Source organism: Dermacentor andersoni, chromosome 2, assembly GCF_023375885.2.
Source record: "Dermacentor andersoni chromosome 2, qqDerAnde1_hic_scaffold, whole genome shotgun sequence".
Lineage (NCBI taxonomy): Eukaryota > Metazoa > Arthropoda > Arachnida > Ixodida > Ixodidae > Dermacentor > Dermacentor andersoni.
This window is the reverse complement of record NC_092815.1, coordinates 102,204,246-102,225,672: the sequence shown is the minus strand read 5'-3', so window position 1 is coordinate 102,225,672 and position 21,427 is coordinate 102,204,246. Positions and strand designations below refer to the sequence as shown.

Below are 21,427 nucleotides of genomic sequence, written 5' to 3'. Positions count from 1 at the left end.
CCACTCTATCTGTGCCATCTCATCTTGGAGGCCCAGATTGCTTTTTGGAGCAGGGTACAAGAACAGGCTAGTTGGTAATCTATATTCAAGCAACTACAGTGCAGAAAATGATTAAGTACAAGTAACCGGGGAGAGACACGAGTGCTTTTGTCTGTCCTTTGTTATTTGTCCTCTGTCATTTTCTGGCTGCAGTTGTTTGAAAACATTTTGCAGCCTTCCACAGAGTGTGCCCTCCACATTACTGCCGGCATCTAATGTCATCGGATGGTTTGACTTGCGGGTGCCTTGTGAGACATAATGATCCCTCTCTGTTTTGAGAGACAGGGATAAGTGAAGGTCAGGGAGCTTAACCAGGACTGAACCCACTTGGCTACCATACATTGAGCGAGGGTGAAAGGGATGAATAGTTGAGTAGGAAGCAAGGACAGCTCACACATGCTGGAGATACAGAGGAACTGGAACGTTTGGCACTGCTCATAGATGTCACTCAGTTCAGTTTGTTTTAGAAACCATGGTAGCACTCTTGTGTTTTTCTGTTGCTGAAATTTTCAAGGCTGTGGTCTGGAGATTTTGCTGTTTGAAGAAGTTTTTCGATCTAGCTCACTGCCATTATATGCTTTATACTTGTAAGCAGAGCTTGTTTGATGTATTAAAGAGACACTAAAGGAAAACAATAAGTCGAGTTAAATTAATAGCTCATTTGTCTGGAAGTCTATCATCATTGATACTGCCACCGAACCTCCTGCTGCTGCTTCTCAGTTTGAATGGCCCGTGTCAACACTGAGGCCATGATATAATCTTCACGTTAAGTTCTGGGGTTTTACATGCCAAAACCACGATCTGATTATGAGGTACGTCATACTAGGGGATCCTGGATTAATTTTTACCACCTGGGGTTCTTTAACGTGAACCCAATGCACAGTACATGGGCATTTTTGTGTTTCGTCCCCATCAAGATGTGGCCATCATGGCTGGGATTTGATCCCACAACCTCATGCTTAGCAGTGCAATGCCAAAGCCACTAAGTAACCACCTGTGCTGCTGTCTACGAATCAGCCACACCTCTCTCAACTGTCCGCCCTTCTCGTGTATACATCTACTCTCTATCTCCCACCTTGTGGGCAGCTGAAGCCGCCGGAGCCCTGACGGATTGCCACGTGTCATACGAGAGAGATACCGTACTCCACTACAAGTGGCACCACTCTGACTTTTTATTTTCGTCATTTTTTCGCTTACAAAAGCTCTAGTCTTGCTGTGAATGACGAATTCATTATTTCAGAAGTCCAATGTGTTAGTCTAGCTCAACTTAATATTTTCCTTTAGTGTCCTTTCACGATATGTATAAAAGCTTGTATGGTTTATTTGCAGTCAGTGTTTTAGGCTGTTCTAATAAAGAATGAGTAAGTGTTAGCAAATTCAATGCCCAGGTGCCAGTGACAGAGTAAGCTTGAAATATGTGACAAAATATTTTGCAGATCATATATACTTGATATCTGAGCAGCTTTATGTTCACTGCCATGTAACATGTTCATAAACATTTGTTTTGGATGTGTTCATCTTGCAACCATACTGCCTACTTTTTTTCTAGGGGCCAGAGCTATTGTCAAAATACATTGGTGCCAGTGAGCAGGCTGTTAGGAATGTCTTCCAGAGGTGAGTTTCTTCACAACATTATTTTGTAATTCCTGTCCTGTGTTAATGCTTATGTAGCAGAAAATATGAACACTTACGTTATGGCTGTGATGCTTTTAAACCGGCCTTGAGAGAGAAAGGCAATATGCTTGCTCATTATGCATAGTAAATGCAACTCTGTGTATATATGTCAGCTTTGCACATTTAAGTTGCACCACGGCTTTGTCATAAAAATTCCATGGTCAGAGAGATGAAATCTGCATGTGTCTTAACCAAGGCATTAAAACCGTTTATATCTGTGAAATTCTCACTAATTTGTGTAGTATTGATTACATAAAGAGATGTGCAAGTGCAGTCAAACTTCAGACTTGCAGTTAAGTTAGACCTGGATATAATGAACTTCAATATAACGAAATTCTCTATATAACAAAGTATTTAACTTTTCATAACCTCTTGTCCATAAACACCATGTATTTAGAACTTCAATATAAAGAAGTGTGTTTGTATGCCATTTCAATATCGTGCCATCGTGCCCTGTGCACTGTGTGCTTTAGGTGCGAGTGAAAGTGTGCGAGGATGAGACAAGAAAAATTGTGGCTTCAAGGGTGTCGCTTTTCCGGCAAGCAAAGGAAAAGCGGGGAGGTTAGCGAGCTCGCTGTAACGATCAAGCGTGTGCAGTGTGAGGGGGGAGTGGGATGTAAGTTGGCGTTCTTCTCGGCCATGGCTGCGCATAGCTGTAAGCACGGCTGAGCGCATACACAGCCCTGCACTCTGCTGTTGAGGTAATCTGCTGCATGTGCAAATAGTGGGTGGGCCAAGTTGGTGTGGCACCATGTAAGCTGTCTTACGGTGCACTTAATATTGGAGGTTGCGTAACCTCGAGTTTCAGTGACCCGTTGGAGTGAGAGGCAGAGCAAGCATTCACTCCCTGCTGCCTGCGCTTTTCCTGATAGTAGCATCATCCCAGTGTGAGCGACCCTATCAGCTGCGGAGGTAGAGTGCATGCGAAAGCATAGCTGGCTTTGCTTAATTTGTAGCGCCGGGAAGATATCGTCGATGTACGTGGTGACATCAAACCGTATCATTCATCGCTGACTCCCAAATTCATCAAAATGATTTGTTTTCTCATTCAAATTTGCTTTTTCGATTGCCCAATAACTCGGAAAATTCTGCGGCCCCTTTCCATGTAAGAAAAATTGATTGGTGACTGTACTTATTTGCATAAAAGGTCGAATTTCACTAGAACGAAATTTTGATGCAACAAAGGAAATTGTCCATTTTACTGACTTTGTTATATTGAGGTTTAACTATATTGAAATTTGGATAGGTTATAACAAGGGTGCTTAATTGAAGCAAGTATAGTGTTTCTTGTTCCTAAGCTGCTCTATTCAAACAGACCACTTATAGACCACAATACATAACTAAAATAATGCAACTTTTATGGCCCAAATGGGATTAGTTGTCTTGACAAGTTGTGCTGCCTTTGTCTAGGTAATTAACTGTCGTGAATGTACCAGAACACTTGGTGGCTGCTAAAAGTGAAACCCTTTTTTTACAAAGATTCAGTAGCCTTTTTTATAATGTTATCTCATTCTGCATTGCGTCGAAATAATCCTCTGTCTATATCCATCTGTTTATACTGTATCTAATCATTGTTGAACACTATATCTCATGCTGTGTGGTTTTTCATGCTGTACAGATAATTCACTCTTCTGATAGTTCAGAGAAAACTCTTGTCCCCACATGTCAGTCTAGCCACGGTACCATTGCTTCTCAGCATTGCGAAAATTCGCTAGTATTGTAAATATTGTGACTTTCTGCTGTTACTTCTTTTGCCAAGTATAATTATTTTATCCTGGATGATTTTGTTCATATAAGATTTAAAACTGTACCAAGAAAACCTAAGGGATAGGCTAATGAAAATCCAAAGGCCACATTTCTTGCGACTCTTCTGAATTGGGTGAAAAAGCCAGCACTTTTCTAGCATGTCGTCAGCAAGCCTCTGCTAAATTTTTACAGTGCACGGCAAGGCAAATGAACATACAGTTGTTTTTCCAATTCATCTGCTACTCCAATAAAATATTATCACATTGTCATGACTGGGAAGAATCGGGCCATGACACAACTGAGAGTCACAAAACTAACTCTTTATTGGATTAACTTGTGCTCATAAAAACAGGTTGCACTCAAACATAATGATAGTGGCAAGCACGGGCATTGATCGTTGAAATTTTGTCCATATGTCAAGCGCATTATCTATTTATACATGGCTCGTTGTAGATTCCAGTGTAATTGCTGGTGCTCGCTATTTAAGTAGTGCATATAATCTGATGACACAAGGTTCGGCAACAGCATAGACAACATATGGAATTGGTGACAACATTAAAGAAAGTTCCGATACAGAAAGGCGTGTCTTGCTCTGAGCTATAACATTTAGCATTTGTTAGCTGGTGCAATATGGTCACTGGAAACAAATATCAAGTAAGCCTTGTGCCGCTGGTGTAAACAGAACATGAAAGAGAAAAAATAATAAGATAGCAAGGAAAAATAACATTGCAACAAATAAATAAAGTCCCCAAGTTCATTAGTGCACTTAGAATGGCGTAAGATGCACAACGTGAACGACTTCAGGTCATGTGCGGCACCGCTGTGATTGTGTAATGCCTTCCGGCACAGCCAATGCACCAGAGGATCTTGTATGGTCCAAAGTAAAGTTGCAGTAGCTTTTCACTCTATACACGTTGGTGCATCTGGGTCCAAACCCAAACACAGTCGGTGGGCTGGTATTTCATGTAGCGTCCTCAAAGATTGAAACATTGGCAGTCAGTCCATTGCTGGTGATGCACAGGTGGGTGAGTTGTCGTGATTCTTCAACACGCTGGAGGGAGGCAGTGACATTGAAATTGCCTTCATTGCTGATGTGCGACAGCATGACGTCAAGTGTGGCCACCAAGTCTCTTTCCAGCTTGAACGGCGTCACCTGCATTGTTTCTTGCCCTGCTGTGTTGTATAACACTGCATGGCATTGCCTGCTGTCTTGTGCTCAATGTCAGCGTACACTGCTAAAATGTTGACGAGGGTCTTGTTTAGTTGTTTCTTAAGACCATATGTTGGCATATGGTAGGCAGTTGTCTGTCGGTGACTTGTCTGGCTGTATTGTAGAATTGCTTGGATAAGCTCCATTGTAAAAGCTGTTCCTCATTCAGTAAAAAGGACTTCAGGGCTGCCATGTCGAATCAGGATGATTCCGACAAAAAATTTCCCCACTTCGGCTGCTCTGTCATTGGGCAGGGCTTTCATTTAGGCGTAATGGGTAGGGTAGTCTGTAGCCATGGCGATATACTTCTTCCCAAAAGTTGATATTGGAAAGGGACCTAACAAGAAGGGACCTTTAACTTCTCGTCCCAGTCATGCAGCTTCCCTTGTCATCCAGGCTTTCCGGTTTGATAAGTACTGCGGTTGAAGTTGCCTCTTTTCTTTAAAGCATTGTGGCTATGAGCTTTTTCGTATCACTAAAGGTGGCATCTTCTCCGATCTATCCATATTTGTACAAAGGAGTACAGTGATGCGGACATTACTATGTTTTTCGCTGCGACAGAGCTCACCTTTTAATGATAGCGTCTTCTGTGGTAACATTTGGTAGAACAGAGCTGTTTTGTCAGCTTTGAACACATCCTTCTCTTCATACTTTTCAAGGAAAGGACCAATGTTAGCTTTCACCCACGCTGTTGCGGTTTCATTGTCGATGGCCTGGGACTCGCTGGTGACGACCCTGCCAACGATATCGCGGCACTCCTTAAAACGCTGCAGCCAGCCATCGCTTGCAACGAAGCTGTCGCAGCCCATGATGCAAGCAAAGTCTCGCCTTTCTCTGGAGCAGTGCCCCACTCATGGGCAAATTAGCAGCCCTGGCATTCAAAAACCACTTGAACAGCGCCTCTTCCACGGCTTCAAAGGCAGGAGACCATAGCTTCTTCCGGCTACCTTTCAGGCTACGTGCGCCAGCGCCAGCGATGACTTCTTTGCTGCTGAGGATTGTAGAAAGGGTACTCGGCATGATGCCGAACTCCTTGGCCACTTGAGTTTTCTTCGTGCCTGACGCAACAGCCCTGATTATGGCTGTGTTCTGATCCAAGGTGATAACTTTCCATTTTAGCTTCAAGCTGCTGCTGCTGCTGCCATTCATTTCTCTGTCGTGAAACTGGGGACACGACGGAAAAAGCACTGACGGACAGCATACGGAACAATGCGAACAAAGGCATGCGGCACTCGGCTGGCAGTGCGCAGTGCATGCAATGGACGGAGTGGCTTGTCTGCTTGGCCATCTTGGCTTGCCTTGGAGCATTGCCGGATGATGAGGGGCCGCCGTGAGAGATTTGAACTGCCGGATCGGAGGGCCGCAGCGCAATTTAAGAAATCTATATGTTATCTACAAAGGGGCTTGTTAGGTGCGATTTTGGAATGAAGATTTTTCGTTATCTCTGTTGATCAATGAATATTTTTTCGTTAAAACAAAATTTCAACCACATGGCTTTTTATGGGGACTTTCAAGGGGAATTACAATTCTTTAGTTATATACATTATGTCGTTATAAGCCGTTTCACTATAACGAGATTTAAGTGTATCTGTTTCACAATGAGTGTGGTGTAGAGCCAAGTGAACTGCACTTTTTTAATAGGCTATAACCCAAGTGTGGTGCAAAGTGCGCATCATGTTTCAGTTTGGCGCATCGACATCGTATTCCAGTGTTGCCAACCAGCTTGATTTCTTTTTGGTTCCCTGTCACCGTCTTAAAATACTACTCAATAAAAAAACAGCAAAGCCCGTCTCTGGTCACTCAAGTCCCACCACCTCAAGGCGCGTTGGCACCTTGTGTCACAACAATTCTCGCTGAGTAGGCACATCAGAACTTCCTGCCAAAATCCCCCCCTGAAGCAGCTGCTGGCCCATGCCGAATTTGAGGAGTGCAAACATAAGTTTGCCAAAGCAGCAAAGACAGTAAAGTGCTGTCTCTAGCCACTCGGGCCCCACCAGCTCAGCGCGTGTTGGCGTCACATGCTGCAACGATTTGGGCAATGTTCCAATTACAGAGACGTCAACTGCAGTTGAGTCTGCGAATTTTTTAAATTTATTTTGGGTCATATGTTTTTCTGGTTAGCATGTTCTTTCTCATGTTATTTTCCAAAATGTATGAATGAGGTTCTAATGCATCAGGTGTCCTCCACCTGTCCAGATTTCAGGGCCATCTCATGCAGTCTTAACTTCCTTCAACTTGGTCTGAAGGGTTTACTAATGATGTAGTAGTTGGCTCCTGTGTACTCTAGAGCGGTGACTGTGTGACGGTCGAGAAGCATGTTGAGGTCAGTGGTTTTTCGTCTTGCATCTCAGTTAGGTTGCTGCATCGGATCCTGGCTGGGTGATATATTCGCACCAGTGGTGTAGCCAGGCTATGGCACACCAAGCATGCGCCGCCCCTCAAACTTCCGTGTTAGTAATTTCTGTGCGTAATGGTGCCAGGGTGCCATTACGGGGCCTTGGCATCGGGCACAGAGGTTGAATGTGACGGCAGGTGGTAATGTAACTCATCATTTCTGCCTGAGGTTGCGGTGGTTCAGGAACTCCCTGTGACTGCTGGATTTCTTCACGGGCGATGTCAGAGACAGAGGCCGTTTGAGGCTGCACAAGGAACACTTTTGCAGTTCTTTGTGCACAAGGGCCATGATGGTATCTCGGATGTCGTCAGAGGCTAGTGCTCGGACTTCTGACTTTTGCATAAACACATGGCGGTTATATTGCCTAGAGTGCATTTCCAGCATCTTTTCAATAGCCGTGGCTTCCGTTAATAACTGTGCGACGGTCTTGGGAGGATTGCAAATCACTCTGGTGAAGAACTGTTGCTTTACATTCCTCATCAGCAAGTGAACTTTCTTCTGTTCTGACATGTCGGGATGAGTGTGGCAGAACAGACGAGTCGTCCCTTTAATGAAAATTGCACTGTTCTCATTGGGTAGCTGTACTCGGGCTTTTGGCAGAACTCCTGCCCTTTCCTTATGGATGATGCTCATGAAGGTGTCCAGGAAGGTGCATAGAAACAGGTCTCGTATTGTCAGAGTAGACTTTTAGTTCTCGAACCAAGTCCTGGCGGTGGCGTCCAATTAAAAATAGACATGCTGCAGGCCACAGTTTGTCATCGCAGTTCCAGTCAAACGTAGTGATCCCTTCGTAGGTGTCCATCCAGTTTATTGGGTCTTTAAACGATGATCTGTGGAAAGTCAGTGCATCTTTCAGTTGTTGCAACATGATGATTGCAGGCAGCATCGGGGCTGTCATTGTGGCTGTTGACTGGGCCGTCATCCTTCTGGTCTTCTTGGGTAGAAGTTTGTACTTCGGTGGCAGTAGCCGTAGCCTGCGGCTAGCTCTCTGGTCCATGGTGACGGTGGTGTTGTCTTCACAGCTTGGGCTTTGGCTTGCAGAAGGTGGCTAGTCCACAACAAGACACCTCCATCATATCCCACATTGTCATGATGGTGAAGAATCAAGCTGTATCACAACTGAAAGTCTCGAAGCTAACTCTTTACTGGGTGAACTGTTGCACACAAGAACAAGTTACACTCAAACAGAACGATAGTGGCGAGCAAAGCCATCAATCATCTAAATCTGATCAACGGGTCAAAAGCGTCATCTATTTATACATGACTTGTACATTCCAGTGTAATTGCTGGTGCTCATGTGTGTTCTAGAAGTTACAACATTGTTCACGTCAAGCAGGCAATTTGATCACACAAGATTCGGTGACAACATAGATAACAGATAGAATAGGCGACAACATTCGAGAAAGTTACGATACATAAAGGACTAAACGATAACTTTTAGCATTTGTCAGCCTGTGAGAAATGGCTACCGAAATTAGATAACGAGTGCTTGTGTCAGTATTGACCAACATGTAAATTATTTATTTATTTATTTATTTATTTATTTCGAAGTACCTTACAGGCCCCAAGGGGGCATTGAGTAAGGGGGGCGTCGTTGAAAACAATGCTAAGAGAAAACTGATATATGAACACCAATAAATGTGAGAGCTAGAAATTTTTATAATGATCACGTGCTTGCAAAACAGTGCTGTAAATAAAACGCTAAATCTATACAAAGAGTTGTCGGGAAAGGAATGAAAAGTGCAGTTAATGGTAACATAAAAAGTGAAGTATCACTCGCGCAAAATAATGTACATAGCACGAGCACATAAAACAAACAAAATTAGAACAAAAAAAAAATAGACATGGCACATGTGTGACACGTATGATATGACATGACATATGTACAGATGAATATATTTGTTATGATGAAAACTGCGGGTTCAGTAGTTGTCTGAATTTATCATTGCTCATTTGCGTGATAGTGCTGTTAGGAAGTGAATTCCATAACCGAATCGCTCGTGGTAGAGCTGAGAAGTTGAATGCATTAGTGTTGCCGTAAATGTGAGTGAGGCTTAAATCATTATAAAGTCGTCGTGATGTGCAAGATGCGCATTCCAGTCGCAAGTTTGATGGCTTCTTTTGGTGAACATATCTATGGAGCAAGTACAGGAGTGCCATGTCACGTCGGTTACTCAGTGGTTGAAGGGAAAGGTCGAGGTTTATTTGAGTAATGCTTGACTGGTAGCTGTAATTTTGGGAATGAATCGACCAGCTAGGTTTTGGATAGCTTATGACATGCAGATAAAGTATTCATGGTAGGGAGACCATATAGGGGACGCAAGCTCAAGCTGGGGGCGTACAAACTATAGGAATGCTAATTTACAGATATTAGGCGGGCAGTTATGCAAGTTGTGACGAATATGCCCAAGAGATTTGGAAGCGCTTGCGCATATGGTTGTGATGTAAAAGGCCCAGGAAAGGCTCGGCATAAGATTTATGCCTAGATATTTATGTACTGATGCCTGAGATACTAAATTTGTATGTATTTGTTTTTCGCGTGAATGTCCTTAGTTTGCATTTAGATTAGTTAAGTTTCATTTGCCAGTCTTCACAGCATTTGGTAACGAGATGAAAGTGTGATGGTAACGAGATGAAAAACATGCGTGCAGGATGAGATGTTATTGGAAAGATCATTGATGTAAATAAGAGAAAGCAAGGGTCCTAGTACGCTGCCCTGCGTTACACCAGAACTGACATATGCAAGGGGTGACATAAGATTATTAACTACTGTAAATTTCTGACGATTTGTTACGAATCCAGGAGAGCGTTAAGCAGTCTAATTTGAGAATGAATAACTTGGAAATTAAACAGCAGTGAGCTACATGGTTGAAGGCTTTGGAGAAGTCGAGAAAAATGCAATCTGTTTGAATACTACGGACCATGTTAAAATACAAGTCTGTAGGGAATTCTAGTAACTGCATCTCACATGACAAGCCTTTCCTAAACCCATGTTGGTTAATAAAGAAAAAATTATTTGATTCCAGATTATGATATATGTGAAATGCAATGATATGTTCAAGCATTTTGCAGCAAGTACTTGTCAATGATATTGGACGATAGTTTTCTGGGGAAGTATAAAGCACCTGTGTTGTCGATCTTTTTCGGGCCTTTTTAGCCAGCTCTGTTGTTTTGGAACGTGGATTTTCCACCAACTAGCCCAACTTCGCACTCTTGTGTAAACAAAGCTTTTCTCATTAGCCTGCTTGCTCCAACTTCACCTAAAATATGCGCACTTAGCTAAGCCTTTAACAGCCGCGAATGTGGAAGCTTACAATGGGCTGTGACACATATGCCTGCCACTTTCGCGTGTGTCATTTGCACCAATAATGGAAGGAATTTAATTATAAAGACCGTGGGCAGGGTGATAGACGAATTTCGTATAGGGTGCAGCTTTGCCTTAGGACGCCACACATTGCTTTGAAATTACTTTAAAGGCAATAACCTTGTGAGAGCGGCATTCCGGGGAAGTTGGTAGTCCATTACTCAAGTGATATCGCACAACAAAAAACGACACGAACGTAAGAGAAGAAGACACACCAAGCGCTTGGTGTGTCTTCTTCTCTTACGTCAGTGTCACTGCGCAATATCACTTGAGCAATAACTTTGTTGCAGTGCAGGTGCACCTGAAGGTATAAATTGCTGTGAGGCCACACTGTGGCCCAACAGACCGCAGCAAGCGGGGATGATTGAACATACAACAAAATAAGATTGTTTCTTGAGCCCTGCTTTGTTCCAAAAATAGCACACGATTGATTTTACAAGAATGTTAGCATTTTGGCATGTTAATGTTGGGAAGGTTATAACGCATTCTTCCTTTTCTTTTTAATTCTTCAAGGGTTGTCACTGGGGCGCAAGTTATATGCAGAAGTGTACTATAGGTATAGAAATGGTATAAACTGGTATGTTAGTGGTGCGGTGTTTGTCAATGTCGTCATGCGTTGTCATTTGAGCAGTTGAATTCACTGTGAAAAAAATGGCAACCAGAGAGGAAGACAAAGTAGCAATGGGCTGTTATGTAACTGTTTTATTTTTGTTGATTTGTTCTTGCTACAGTGCCTACACTGAGGTACTGCCCTACATTCCTTCATTCTCTGTCATGCTAACAGTTGCGCCATCCTCTGCATTCGTGGAGCTTGTGCCCAATAGTAATAAATAATGGTGTATTTTTCACTTCATAGTGTTGAGTAAAATTGACATCTCAACTTAATAATAGGAGAGGAAAAACTAATTTGTGACCTTCCTTTTCCTTTTTTTCAGGGCTCAGAGTGCAAAGCCCTGCATCATCTTTTTTGATGAATTTGATTCTATTGCACCGAGGTGAGTTGCCAGCATGATAGTTACTCTAGGCTGCTATGCTAAATGAACAGGCATAGTTAACATTTAGACAGTGTTTATTGCTGTTTGCTGATTTTTATAGTTATGGACTTGCATGCTTTATTATGAGAATGTGTAATCTCAACAGACATTTGTTTTTGTTTGCAGGAGAGGCCATGACAGTACAGGTGTTACTGATCGTGTTGTTAACCAATTGCTTACGCTGCTCGATGGTGTGGAAACTAGCACTGGTAAAGGTTTTGACCTGCTCTCTAAATCTTTTTTTTATTTGTTCTTGTCCCTTAGCTCATTGACATTTAGTTGACTCATGAAGATGTGACCACAATTGTACTTAGATTGCACAACCATTAACATTGTCACATTTGATGGGTCATCAGCTCTGCTAGCTTAACAGTTGCACATGTATGTTGAGGCGCATACTTTTTATGCATGTTATTGTCATTAACCATCATGGTAGCCATGTTCTGAATTTGATGTCTACATGCAATTGGCCTGAGGAAAACAATTCCAATTTGTGATTGTAATCGGTGAGAAGCCAGGCAGCAACACATTTCAAGGAATAAGATGTTCAACACCTAATCTGCATAGATTTTTGTTGATCCAGTGGAAATGTGGGCTCTTGTTAAATCACTTAGCAGCTGCATTTGGCACCAAAGAAAACAGATTGCTGCCTTGTGAACAGATTTGCACCAACTGAATCTTCACTGTGATGCAACTGCAGAGCGGTTGCTTCTACTGTAGTTGCCGTAGCTGCAACGTAGACATGTCTTATCAGCAGCCAGGGCAATGTAACAGAGAATTGTAGTTACTACTTACTCTCCTGACACTGTCAGCCCATAATATAATATGTGCTGCATACTTTCTTCTAGGTGTGTATGTGCTGGCTGCAACAAGTCGTCCTGACCTCATTGATCCAGCGCTGCTTCGACCTGGTCGTTTGGACAAGTGCCTTCACTGCCCACTGCCGAACACGGTATGCACCCTGCCATTTATGTAACTTGTGTTAGTTACCTCTAGAGCACTGAAGGAAAACGGTGGAAATTTCCATGTGTGTAGCTTCTTTTTATCACGTTTGACTAGTCACCACATACTGCCTCGGTGAAGTCTACAAAGGATCTTAGGATTCACCTAACAGAAATGGTTTCAAGCAAATTCTGTTAATCATTTTCAGAAGCATATTATCATTTTCTGACCTGAGCTTGCAGCAAAATCGCAAGCATCGTCTGCTCAACTGAAGTGAATGCAGAAGGCAGATGCAGTACTCTTGGAAATTAAGTGTCAGTGTCCTACTGCATGAGCTTTCAGTTTTCAATGTAGGTTCGATGGCTTGGAGATGATATCACATGGTTTTCTCAAAAACTTGATTTCATGCTTGCATCAGTTCCGAACCAGGGTGTCTACCAACCGGGAAAACCGGGAATTCTCAGGGATATTGAATAGTCTGGAAATACTCGGGGAAAACTCAGGGAACTTGTGCTTCTGTCAGGGAAAATTAGCTGGAATTTTGTTGAAAGGGAACGAAAGTCGCGGTAATGCTGGCTCGAGTCACACAGAGGAATCGTAACGAATTGTCTTTGACGCCGTGTTGTCGGCTGTAGGAGTTGCCAGTGTACAGTCAACGACCGACTTTCCAGACGCCTGATAATTCGGATGGCTTTGCGGCACCACCAAGTATCCCATAGAGTCAATGTATAGGAACGTCTGAAATTTCGGACGTAAGAACCCTTTGCCGTCTGATTTTCCGATATTTTTGCCGTGACTGCAGGTCCGAAACGGCATTAACCAAAGCCACCACCGCCACCATTTTGATTACCTCGCAGCCTCGAACCGGCGTTCTCGCACGCAGATCCGCTGGCAGCCGCAGCCACTAACGCCGCAACGCTAGGCCTAGCAGCTTTGACTATCTCTGTGAAGCGTCTTGCCATTCTGTGCCGTCTTTTTTCATTAAAAGAATGCACCGCTGTCAGCAATGGCACCGACTCCGTCTTTGTGGTCCTCGCAATTGGCGTCGAAGCCCGGAAAGCACGGCGCATTGCATGAGCCGGTTCCCGAAAGTGAGCTTCGCTTCAATACAGAAATACTACGCGGTGAAGCATAAACGTGGGAAGGGGCAATTGTCCCAGCACACAGTATTATTCCTTAATTGTACACGTGTGCACCCGCCATCTCCTGTCACAGTACGAGCACTGATATGCCTAATAAGTACTGGCAGGCTTTCGCAGCTGTTTCGGATGTGCCTGTATCAATTTTTGCATTAATGCAGGCACATGCATACATTGGTGCATACATGCATTAATTTTTTCGAACTGCTCGATTTTTCGGACGTCTTCACGGCCCCTAGGCAGTCCAAGAGGATGCTTCAAATGGTCCGTGGGGCGAACATGCGGCACAAGGAGGACGCGAACAGGAAGGACCTACACAAGGAGGAATGAACGCGAAAGGAAGCATGCCGCTGCTTCTTTGAAGGAGCATGAGTTCAAAAAACAAAGTGTTGGCTGAAGCCAAGATGCAGGTGTCCCTCTGTTCAAACTAAAATGAACGGTTTAAAGCAGTGAAATGCAACACTGAGGCATTGTGCACATGCAGAGAGTATGTCAGGGCACATCATTCTCTTGGTATGAACGCAAAGTGGCATGGACAAAAGGAAGAAACACGACAACATGGGGGCACCCGTGTTGTGTTTCTTCCTTTTCTCCATGTCCCTTTGTGCTGTTACCGAGAGTATGGTGAATCTTAACCAACTTAACTTTTTTCATTAGAAGAATGCACCGCCGTCAGCAATGGCACCGACTCCGTCTTTGTGGTCCTCGTGATTGGCGTTGAAGCTCGGACAGCACGGCGCATTGCATGAGCTGGTTCCCGAAAGTGAGCTTTGCTTCAATACAGAAATATTACGCGGTGAAGCATAAACATGGGAAGGGGCAATTGTCCCGTGGGAAGGGACAATTGCACCTTGCTATCTTGCTTCAGCATATGTCAGGACAGTTGATGTCGACTTACCAGCTGTTCAGAGAGAATCTCACTTGTGACAAAGTTTGGCCTTGTGCCAATGAGCTTGCTGTTAGTTAGAAATAGCTCATGTTCGAAAACATTGGTTTCTGTATGCCTATATAATTTATTCCTATTTGAGAATGTTAGAGTCAATTTGCAATGGGTTTTACCATTCTTTTCTAAGATATTTTATTCGCTGTGCATTTTACTAACCCCTGCCTTCTGTTTTCTTTTTGAATAATATAAACACTACTCCTTAATATTCAAACTGGATTAAATCGTTTCTTTTTAAATTTTTTTAACATGCTTACTAGGGTGTTGGGCAACATGGTGTCAGCCCGTCTTGACATAAAACAAAGTTCTGTGTCACTCATGGAACATTGCAAAGGCACCCAGGGAAAACCTGGAAAACTCGGGGAATTTGGAGATGTTTACTTGGTAGACACCCTGGTTCTGCTCATTGATGCTCAATCTAGAGGCAGTTTGTTTCTGGCTAAAGTTTTGTTTTCCTTGAAATGGCAGAAAGCACTGTAGAATGCCCTTGAAAGAAAAAAAACTTTTTTTTTTATAACGGTGGATCACCATAGAGATATGGTCTTCTGGTGTCCCTTATATAGTTATTCCAGTTACTATAAGGTTGCTTGTAGAGAATGAAACAAGTAAGAAAAGGTTTGAAAAGGCAAATCCTACAAACTGTTATAAAACTGCTCATGTTGTTTTTGTCCAGGTGGCACTTTTATGACATGTTCGAAGTTTTTGTGCATGTAGTAATGTTCTTAATAGGCAGGCATACTTACATTTTAGTACAAATTATCTGGCACATCTCTCATGTTTGGGATGTTTGACGGCAGAGCTTGGGAAAAAATTACTGTCTTCATGGAGATGAGCTTGTTTAGCACAAAGAACAGCAATGACATTTGAAAGAACACATAGCAGATACATAAAGCACTCATTTTATAGTGAAGCTTTCTTTACCTCCTCTCCTGACTTTCCGTGTGCTGCTGCTGTGATGATCTTGCCGTGCATGCCGCTGGGTTTCTTGCAACACCACCAGATGGTGCTCGCCTCCTGGTCTTGCTCACACGCGCTGTTGGGTTTCTTGCAACACTACTAGATGGCACTCGCCTCTGCACATCTGAGCCGCCGCTGCCGTGGCAGCGTTTCACAGTTTGTGCATATTGCAGGTGCTGTGCTTGCTTTTCTATGTGACAAAAATGCAGTTGCTGGGCTGTGGAGGTCGCGTGCTGGGCTGTGATAGTGTAAACATTACAATCGTCCATAGTCTGAAGAGAGCGCTTGGAGCTGGCGCCTCAGCAGCATGCTGGCCACATATGCAGAAGGAGCACATAAACACGTGCCAGAAAAATGACTCCAAAGCGTATGCTCAGTGCCGAGGACACCCGGGCCAGAAAGAAGTGTTGTGAGGAACAGGAACAGCTTCGCTACGCAGTGAAACGTGGGGCAGACTGTGAATGTATGTGTACAGTGTATACATATAACCATAATAATTCAATTACAAAGAGCCCCATAAATCAATTAAAGTTTAGCGCTTCTGCTATGATGTGGTGTGCCAGGTGAGGCAATGATAATGCTCAACCCTCTGAGAGATTATGAACAATGATGCACAACAATGCCTCAAGCAAACACGTCTCCCTATGTGTTCTGTGGACTATGCAGACAAATAGCAGTGGTGCACGTAAGGTAACATTTAAGATAAACTCATCACTCTTGTATTTGATTGCGCACTAAAGAAATTACACATTTGCCGCCAACATCACTGCTAATTATCATCAATCACAGCAAACAGCATACAAATCTTCGCTTACATTGAGTCCCACAGTGCATGGGATCCACATATCTTTATTTGGTAGCTGTACATATATATTCTCTCAGTAGCTGTATAGGGCCCCATGAACTCTGGCCTGCTCAATATGAGCCAATTTTTCATGTCCAACTCTGTTCTTATCTGTTTCAAGATCTTTTTAGTATTATATTATTTGACTTGGCAGTTATGCATGATATTCTCTTGAAATGTAATCAGAAATCTGAAATCTAATAATAATAATAATAATAATAATAATAATAATAATAATAATAATCGTCCAGGAGCTGCTTTTAGCAAATCTAACGCAAACATTCATAAAATATTTAATCAACATGGCTGAAGTAAGTATGACCCACCCTGGTGGCTTAGCGGCTATAGCGTTGCGCTGCTAAGCACGAGGTTGCTGGGTGAAATCCTGGCCGCATTGGCCGCATTCTGATAGCGGTGAAATGTAATATCGCCCATGTCCCATGCCTTGTAGGGGGGCATGTTAAGGATCCCCTGGCGGTCAAAATTAATCTGGAGCCTTCCACTATGGCACGTCTCATAATCAAATCGTGGTTTTGGCATACAAAATCATGGAATTCAATTCAAATAAATTAGAGTTGTTTTTGTTTCTTCATTATAGTGCAGCCTAACCGGTTCTCATGTGCGCCCTGGTGCACATTTATGCAGGATTAAATTGAAGCAAGTAATTTTTTTGCTCAATTGTGCTCAACTCTTGCTGGCGCCTGTTTTTCCCTAGTTCTGCACTGTATGACTGACTGTGCCTCACTTGTTTGTTAGCCTTTGTAATTAATCGCCTCTAAGGCATTATTATAATGAGGTCCAACATGTCAAGCTACTCTTTAATTTCACACACACTATTACATGCTAAATCCTCTCTAATTGAACAAATCTTTGAAGAAACTTGCAAATACGTTCAATATGTGTGGATTTCTTTCTTGAGCTGGGCAGTTTACAAATGCATTAATAGGCTGTGACAATTTTCTATGTAGCAAATGAACTTTTTCAATGAACCAATTTCATTCTTGCAGGAAGCAAATAGTATTTGCCATGGAATACGCTATATCTTCTGTGTTGACTGAAATATAATAATAATAATAATAATAATAATAATAATAATAATAATAATAATAATAAAGAATGTTCTGGACTCACAATTTAAAGTGATCGGCATTGTACCTCTGCCACTGCTGGTAATGAGAGGACGAAATGAGGTGATAGAGCGGAGGAGAAAGGTATCACCTCCTTCGTCCTTCCCTTTGTGTCAGCTCGGGGAATAAAAGGGGTTACGCTGTTTCGGAGAAGAGGACAATTATGTCGACATGGGGACGCCCACTTGAACGCTTCTCACACTTGACAGGTTGATGTTCAGGCTTATCGTAACAGCCTTTTCTGGGACGAGGCAAATCATCTTGTCATGGGAACGTACGCCTGAATGTCTCTCATAACGGACAGGTCGATCATAACACAGGACACACTGGCCAAAATTATTATTATTATTATTATTATTATTATTATTATTATTATTATTATTATTATTATTATTATTATTATTATCTAAAGCCCACAAATTCCGCCATGTTCAACGTTCCAAGCGCGGTCAATAAGGCGCAGGTGGTTTCGGTTTCAGTGACCGCCGCCGCTGCCTGTGAGCTCCCACTTGAGTGATTTGCGAAGATACCTCGAGGTGACGACATGGCTTCTCCGCGGAACATCTCTATCAGCTGTAAAGTACGCTTTACAGGAGCATTCCACACGTTTGTTTTGATGCCTCATTGGTCGCATACGCGATGGCAACAGTATGGCAAACGCGCCCTACACTTGCCTTCACCTGGAGAAGGAAAAATCATGAAGCAGCCGCTTCCTATATTTTCGTGGTTCCGCTAAGTTGACGGGTTCAGTTGGGCCCGCACGAATGACGGCCCGAGCTCTCGTGCCGTGCTGTCTTGTTTTATGCTTCGCCCCAAGAAAATCGGCTTTGGATGTGAGAGTTGTATTTGCCCCTCAACTGTTTCATGTTTCATGCGTAGCTGTAGCGAGATGTCGCTTCCAGCGTAGCCCTCGTTACCTGCCGAGGTTGAATAAAACGCTATTGTATTGTGTGCGCACAAGTGCACATTTGAAGCCCGGATGAAAGAGGCAGCGAAGCAACCGTCACTTATAAGAAACGCAAATTATACTGTTATTTAAAAGTTTATTTGTGTGTGTGTGTGTGTGTGTGTGTGTGTGTGTGTGTGTGTGTGTGTGTGTGTGTGTGTGTGTGTGTGTGTGTGTGTGTGTGTGTGTGTGTGCGTGCGTGCGTGTGTGTGTCTGTGTGCGTGTGTGTGTGTGCGAATTTAAGCGCTTATCCGGCACTCCACGCCCGACGGCATAGCGTCGACGATCACTTTCAGACAAAAGCGATCGGTGCCTGTCATGATGTTTCGTATTCGTGGTTCGTCAAAATTCGTATTATCGTTATTTTCGCATCGTTTCGTTCTCGAGAGCGTTGACGGGGTGGGAAACAAAGGTGTTGCGGCGCCGTAGGATGGCGGCGGACGTTACTACAGGCTTCATAAGTTTCGAGTTGTGCACCCGTAGACGGTTAAATTCTTGCGCGACCGCGTGCTTGTGCAAGCGAAGTTTCCGTATCGCGTATGCATTCACTCTTTCCAGTAATATGCGCTTTCACGTATCTTTGCGTGTCTACCGACGTCCGACGTCGAAGCCGGACTTCCGTGTGAAAAACGGGCGCACTGCCTCTTCCTCTGCTCAGTTCAGTCGTGAATTAGGAGTAAAAGAAGGGATCTATACACTTCGCCTCGTCTCATTATTATTTCCGTTTCTTCGAGCCGGCTGGCGCACGAGCGCCTGTCAGGTCGTCACAGGAGCTGCTTCGGCGTAGAGAATACGAAAACAGATCCGACACAGGAGAAAGGAATATAAGCTCCGCTGCCTAATCTCCTTCGGGAGACGACATTTTCGCCATTCAGTATTTATTCTACACGGGCTCCAATCGCAACCCAAAGCCGCGTTGCGGTGCACTCGGCCCGATTTATCGTACCTTTCTCCTCTCTAAGCGGAAAGAAAATGCGAGGAAAAACAAGGAAAAACCTTGGCGCGAAGGATCGCGTAGTGTATATAAACTCGGCGTGTCTGGAGCAGCAGAAGCCTTCCATTCTTCTTTCTGTAGGGCAGCGGCTGCGGCATTTTGCGGAAAATTGATGCAAGAGAGAGAGGGAGAGAGAGAGAGAGAGCACTGTGCACGGCATATGTATATCGGGAAAAGTGAGAGACCAAGACGCCCCTTCGTTCTTGGCGGTAAGGAAAATCCATCTCGGTCGTCGTGCCCTTCTGAGTATTTGTCTCCTTTTCTCCGGCTTTTATGTTGAGAAAAGGGAACAAAAGAAGAAGAAAGAAAGAAAGAACCGAAGAGAAAGCTGTAACCTTCCTTTTGTGGGCTGAGATAGAGAAAGCCCGGCACAAAAAGTGTCATCATCCGCTGTGAATGTGCCGCGCGCCTTTGACGAGGTTTCTTTCGCGACCGACGGAGCCGTGCGCGTGCCAGTCCGGAGATATAGTCAGTCGGCGCGGAGAAGCGGCTTATAGCGCAGTATGCAAAAACGTTCGTCCACGTGGCGCTCCTAGCAACGTGGAGGCTGCCTACGTGCCCGTTTTTTTTTTCTTGCTTGCTTTATACACAAGGAATAAGGGACACAACGGAGAGACGTCGCGGCGGTAGTGGCTGTGTAACTTGCAGGATTATGCTTATTGATGTCATTTTTCCCCCCCCGTTGGTACCTCTCTCTCTCTCTCTCTTTTTTTAATGTGTGTATATGTGTGTCGTCTTTGGCTCTATCCTGGGGGAGAGGTCAGGTGTGCGCGGAGCGGAAGAAGTGAGTGTTCGGAAGCGGATTTCGTTCTCTGTGGCAGATCCCACAAAACAGGCCTGTGTGCGCATATTCACTTTCCTGCCGGTGCTCTGCAAAGACGACTGGTGCCGCGTGTCTTTTTTTTTTTTTTTTTTTTTGCTGGTCCGGAAGAGTAGAAAAGGGAAAGAAAAACGGGGTGGAGGGTGGGATAGAGGTAGCTTTTTTTCGCGTCTAATGGAACTGTGGTTGGCCGATCGGCTTCTCCTCTTGAGTGTAATTAGTGTGTGTGCGTATATATATATATATATATATATATATATATATATATATATATATATATATATATATCCCTCTTTCACTGGCTCTCCGCACACTCCTCAGTTTCCGACACGCTCGACTTTCGATCCGTGCCTTTTGTTCGTTTCAATTCGCCCTTTATATCCGCCTTGCGCGGCCCTGTCCGCGTTGGCTTTTAATCAGCCTGTTCACTGCCGCCGCCGCCGCGCTTGCATGCCCTCGTTTCCCGAGATTGTGCGTGCAGGCACGAAGTTGAATTTGAATTCGCGCATTAGAGAGCGACGCGTTCGTCTACCGTCTTCTCTCGGTCAGGTGCTGCATTCGCTCGAGGTTTTACCCTTTTCTTTTCTGCTCTATAGCTATCTACTATGAATAATTTTGTCGGTGCGCGTACGTCGAGACTTTATCTGCTCCGCTTATTACGGGGCTTTTCGTTTCGCGCAGCGTCATTCTCCGTTCAAGCTTTCCTCTTCAGGAGGCGCAAAAATTATTGCTCGTCATTCGTCCAGGGCTAATGAGCGACAGCCTTAGTGTCCACGTGTTTCAACTTTATATGGACTTCGTTCTTCTCTTTCCTGTCTGCTAAATTTTCCTGTCGTTCTGGCGCACGAAAACTAGGACTATATGCCTTTTTTGGGGGAGGGGGGCGATTGCTTCCTAACTTGCTTTATTTTAAATGGAAGCAAAGGTATAAGCTATAGCGATTACCTTCAATGTTTCTTGCTGACCATGGAAATCTTAATAGTTTAGTCCACGTTGCCGATGTAGCTCATTAACCTGGAACTATCGGGTAATTTTAACCTTGTGGAAATCCTACCGTGGAAAGTTCGTAGCCGTAGTGTTCTGCCACTGAAGTGCAAGATCGTGGGTTCGACTGTTTGTCATTGTAGGTGTGTTATATGACGAAGAGGAAAGATTCTGAATGAAATAATGCTTGTATACGTCAAAGAAACCGAGGTTATCAAAATTAATTCGGAGCTCTGTTCACTGCAGCTCCATAGTCCGCCTCGTCAATC

General features: G+C 43.8%; 1 protein-coding gene across 2 annotated transcripts in view; it reads left to right on the top strand.

The window, feature by feature from the left end:
* Window positions 1-21,427, top strand: part of LOC126541520 (peroxisomal ATPase PEX1-like) — a 90,852-nt gene that overhangs the window by 40,258 nt on the left and 29,167 nt on the right. The window contains exons 14-18 of one of the 2 annotated variants that reach the window (XM_055076712.2): window positions 1,589-1,653; window positions 11,364-11,423; window positions 11,589-11,671; window positions 12,311-12,414; window positions 13,207-13,356. In XM_055076712.2, the coding sequence (XP_054932687.1) occupies window positions 1,589-1,653; window positions 11,364-11,423; window positions 11,589-11,671; window positions 12,311-12,414; window positions 13,207-13,326 (432 nt within the window). In that variant the 3' untranslated portion in view covers window positions 13,327-13,356. Of the gene's footprint in view, window positions 1-1,588; window positions 1,654-11,363; window positions 11,424-11,588; window positions 11,672-12,310; window positions 12,415-13,206; window positions 13,357-21,427 lie in introns of those variants that run through there. The other variant, XM_050188313.3, reaches the window with a different exon arrangement.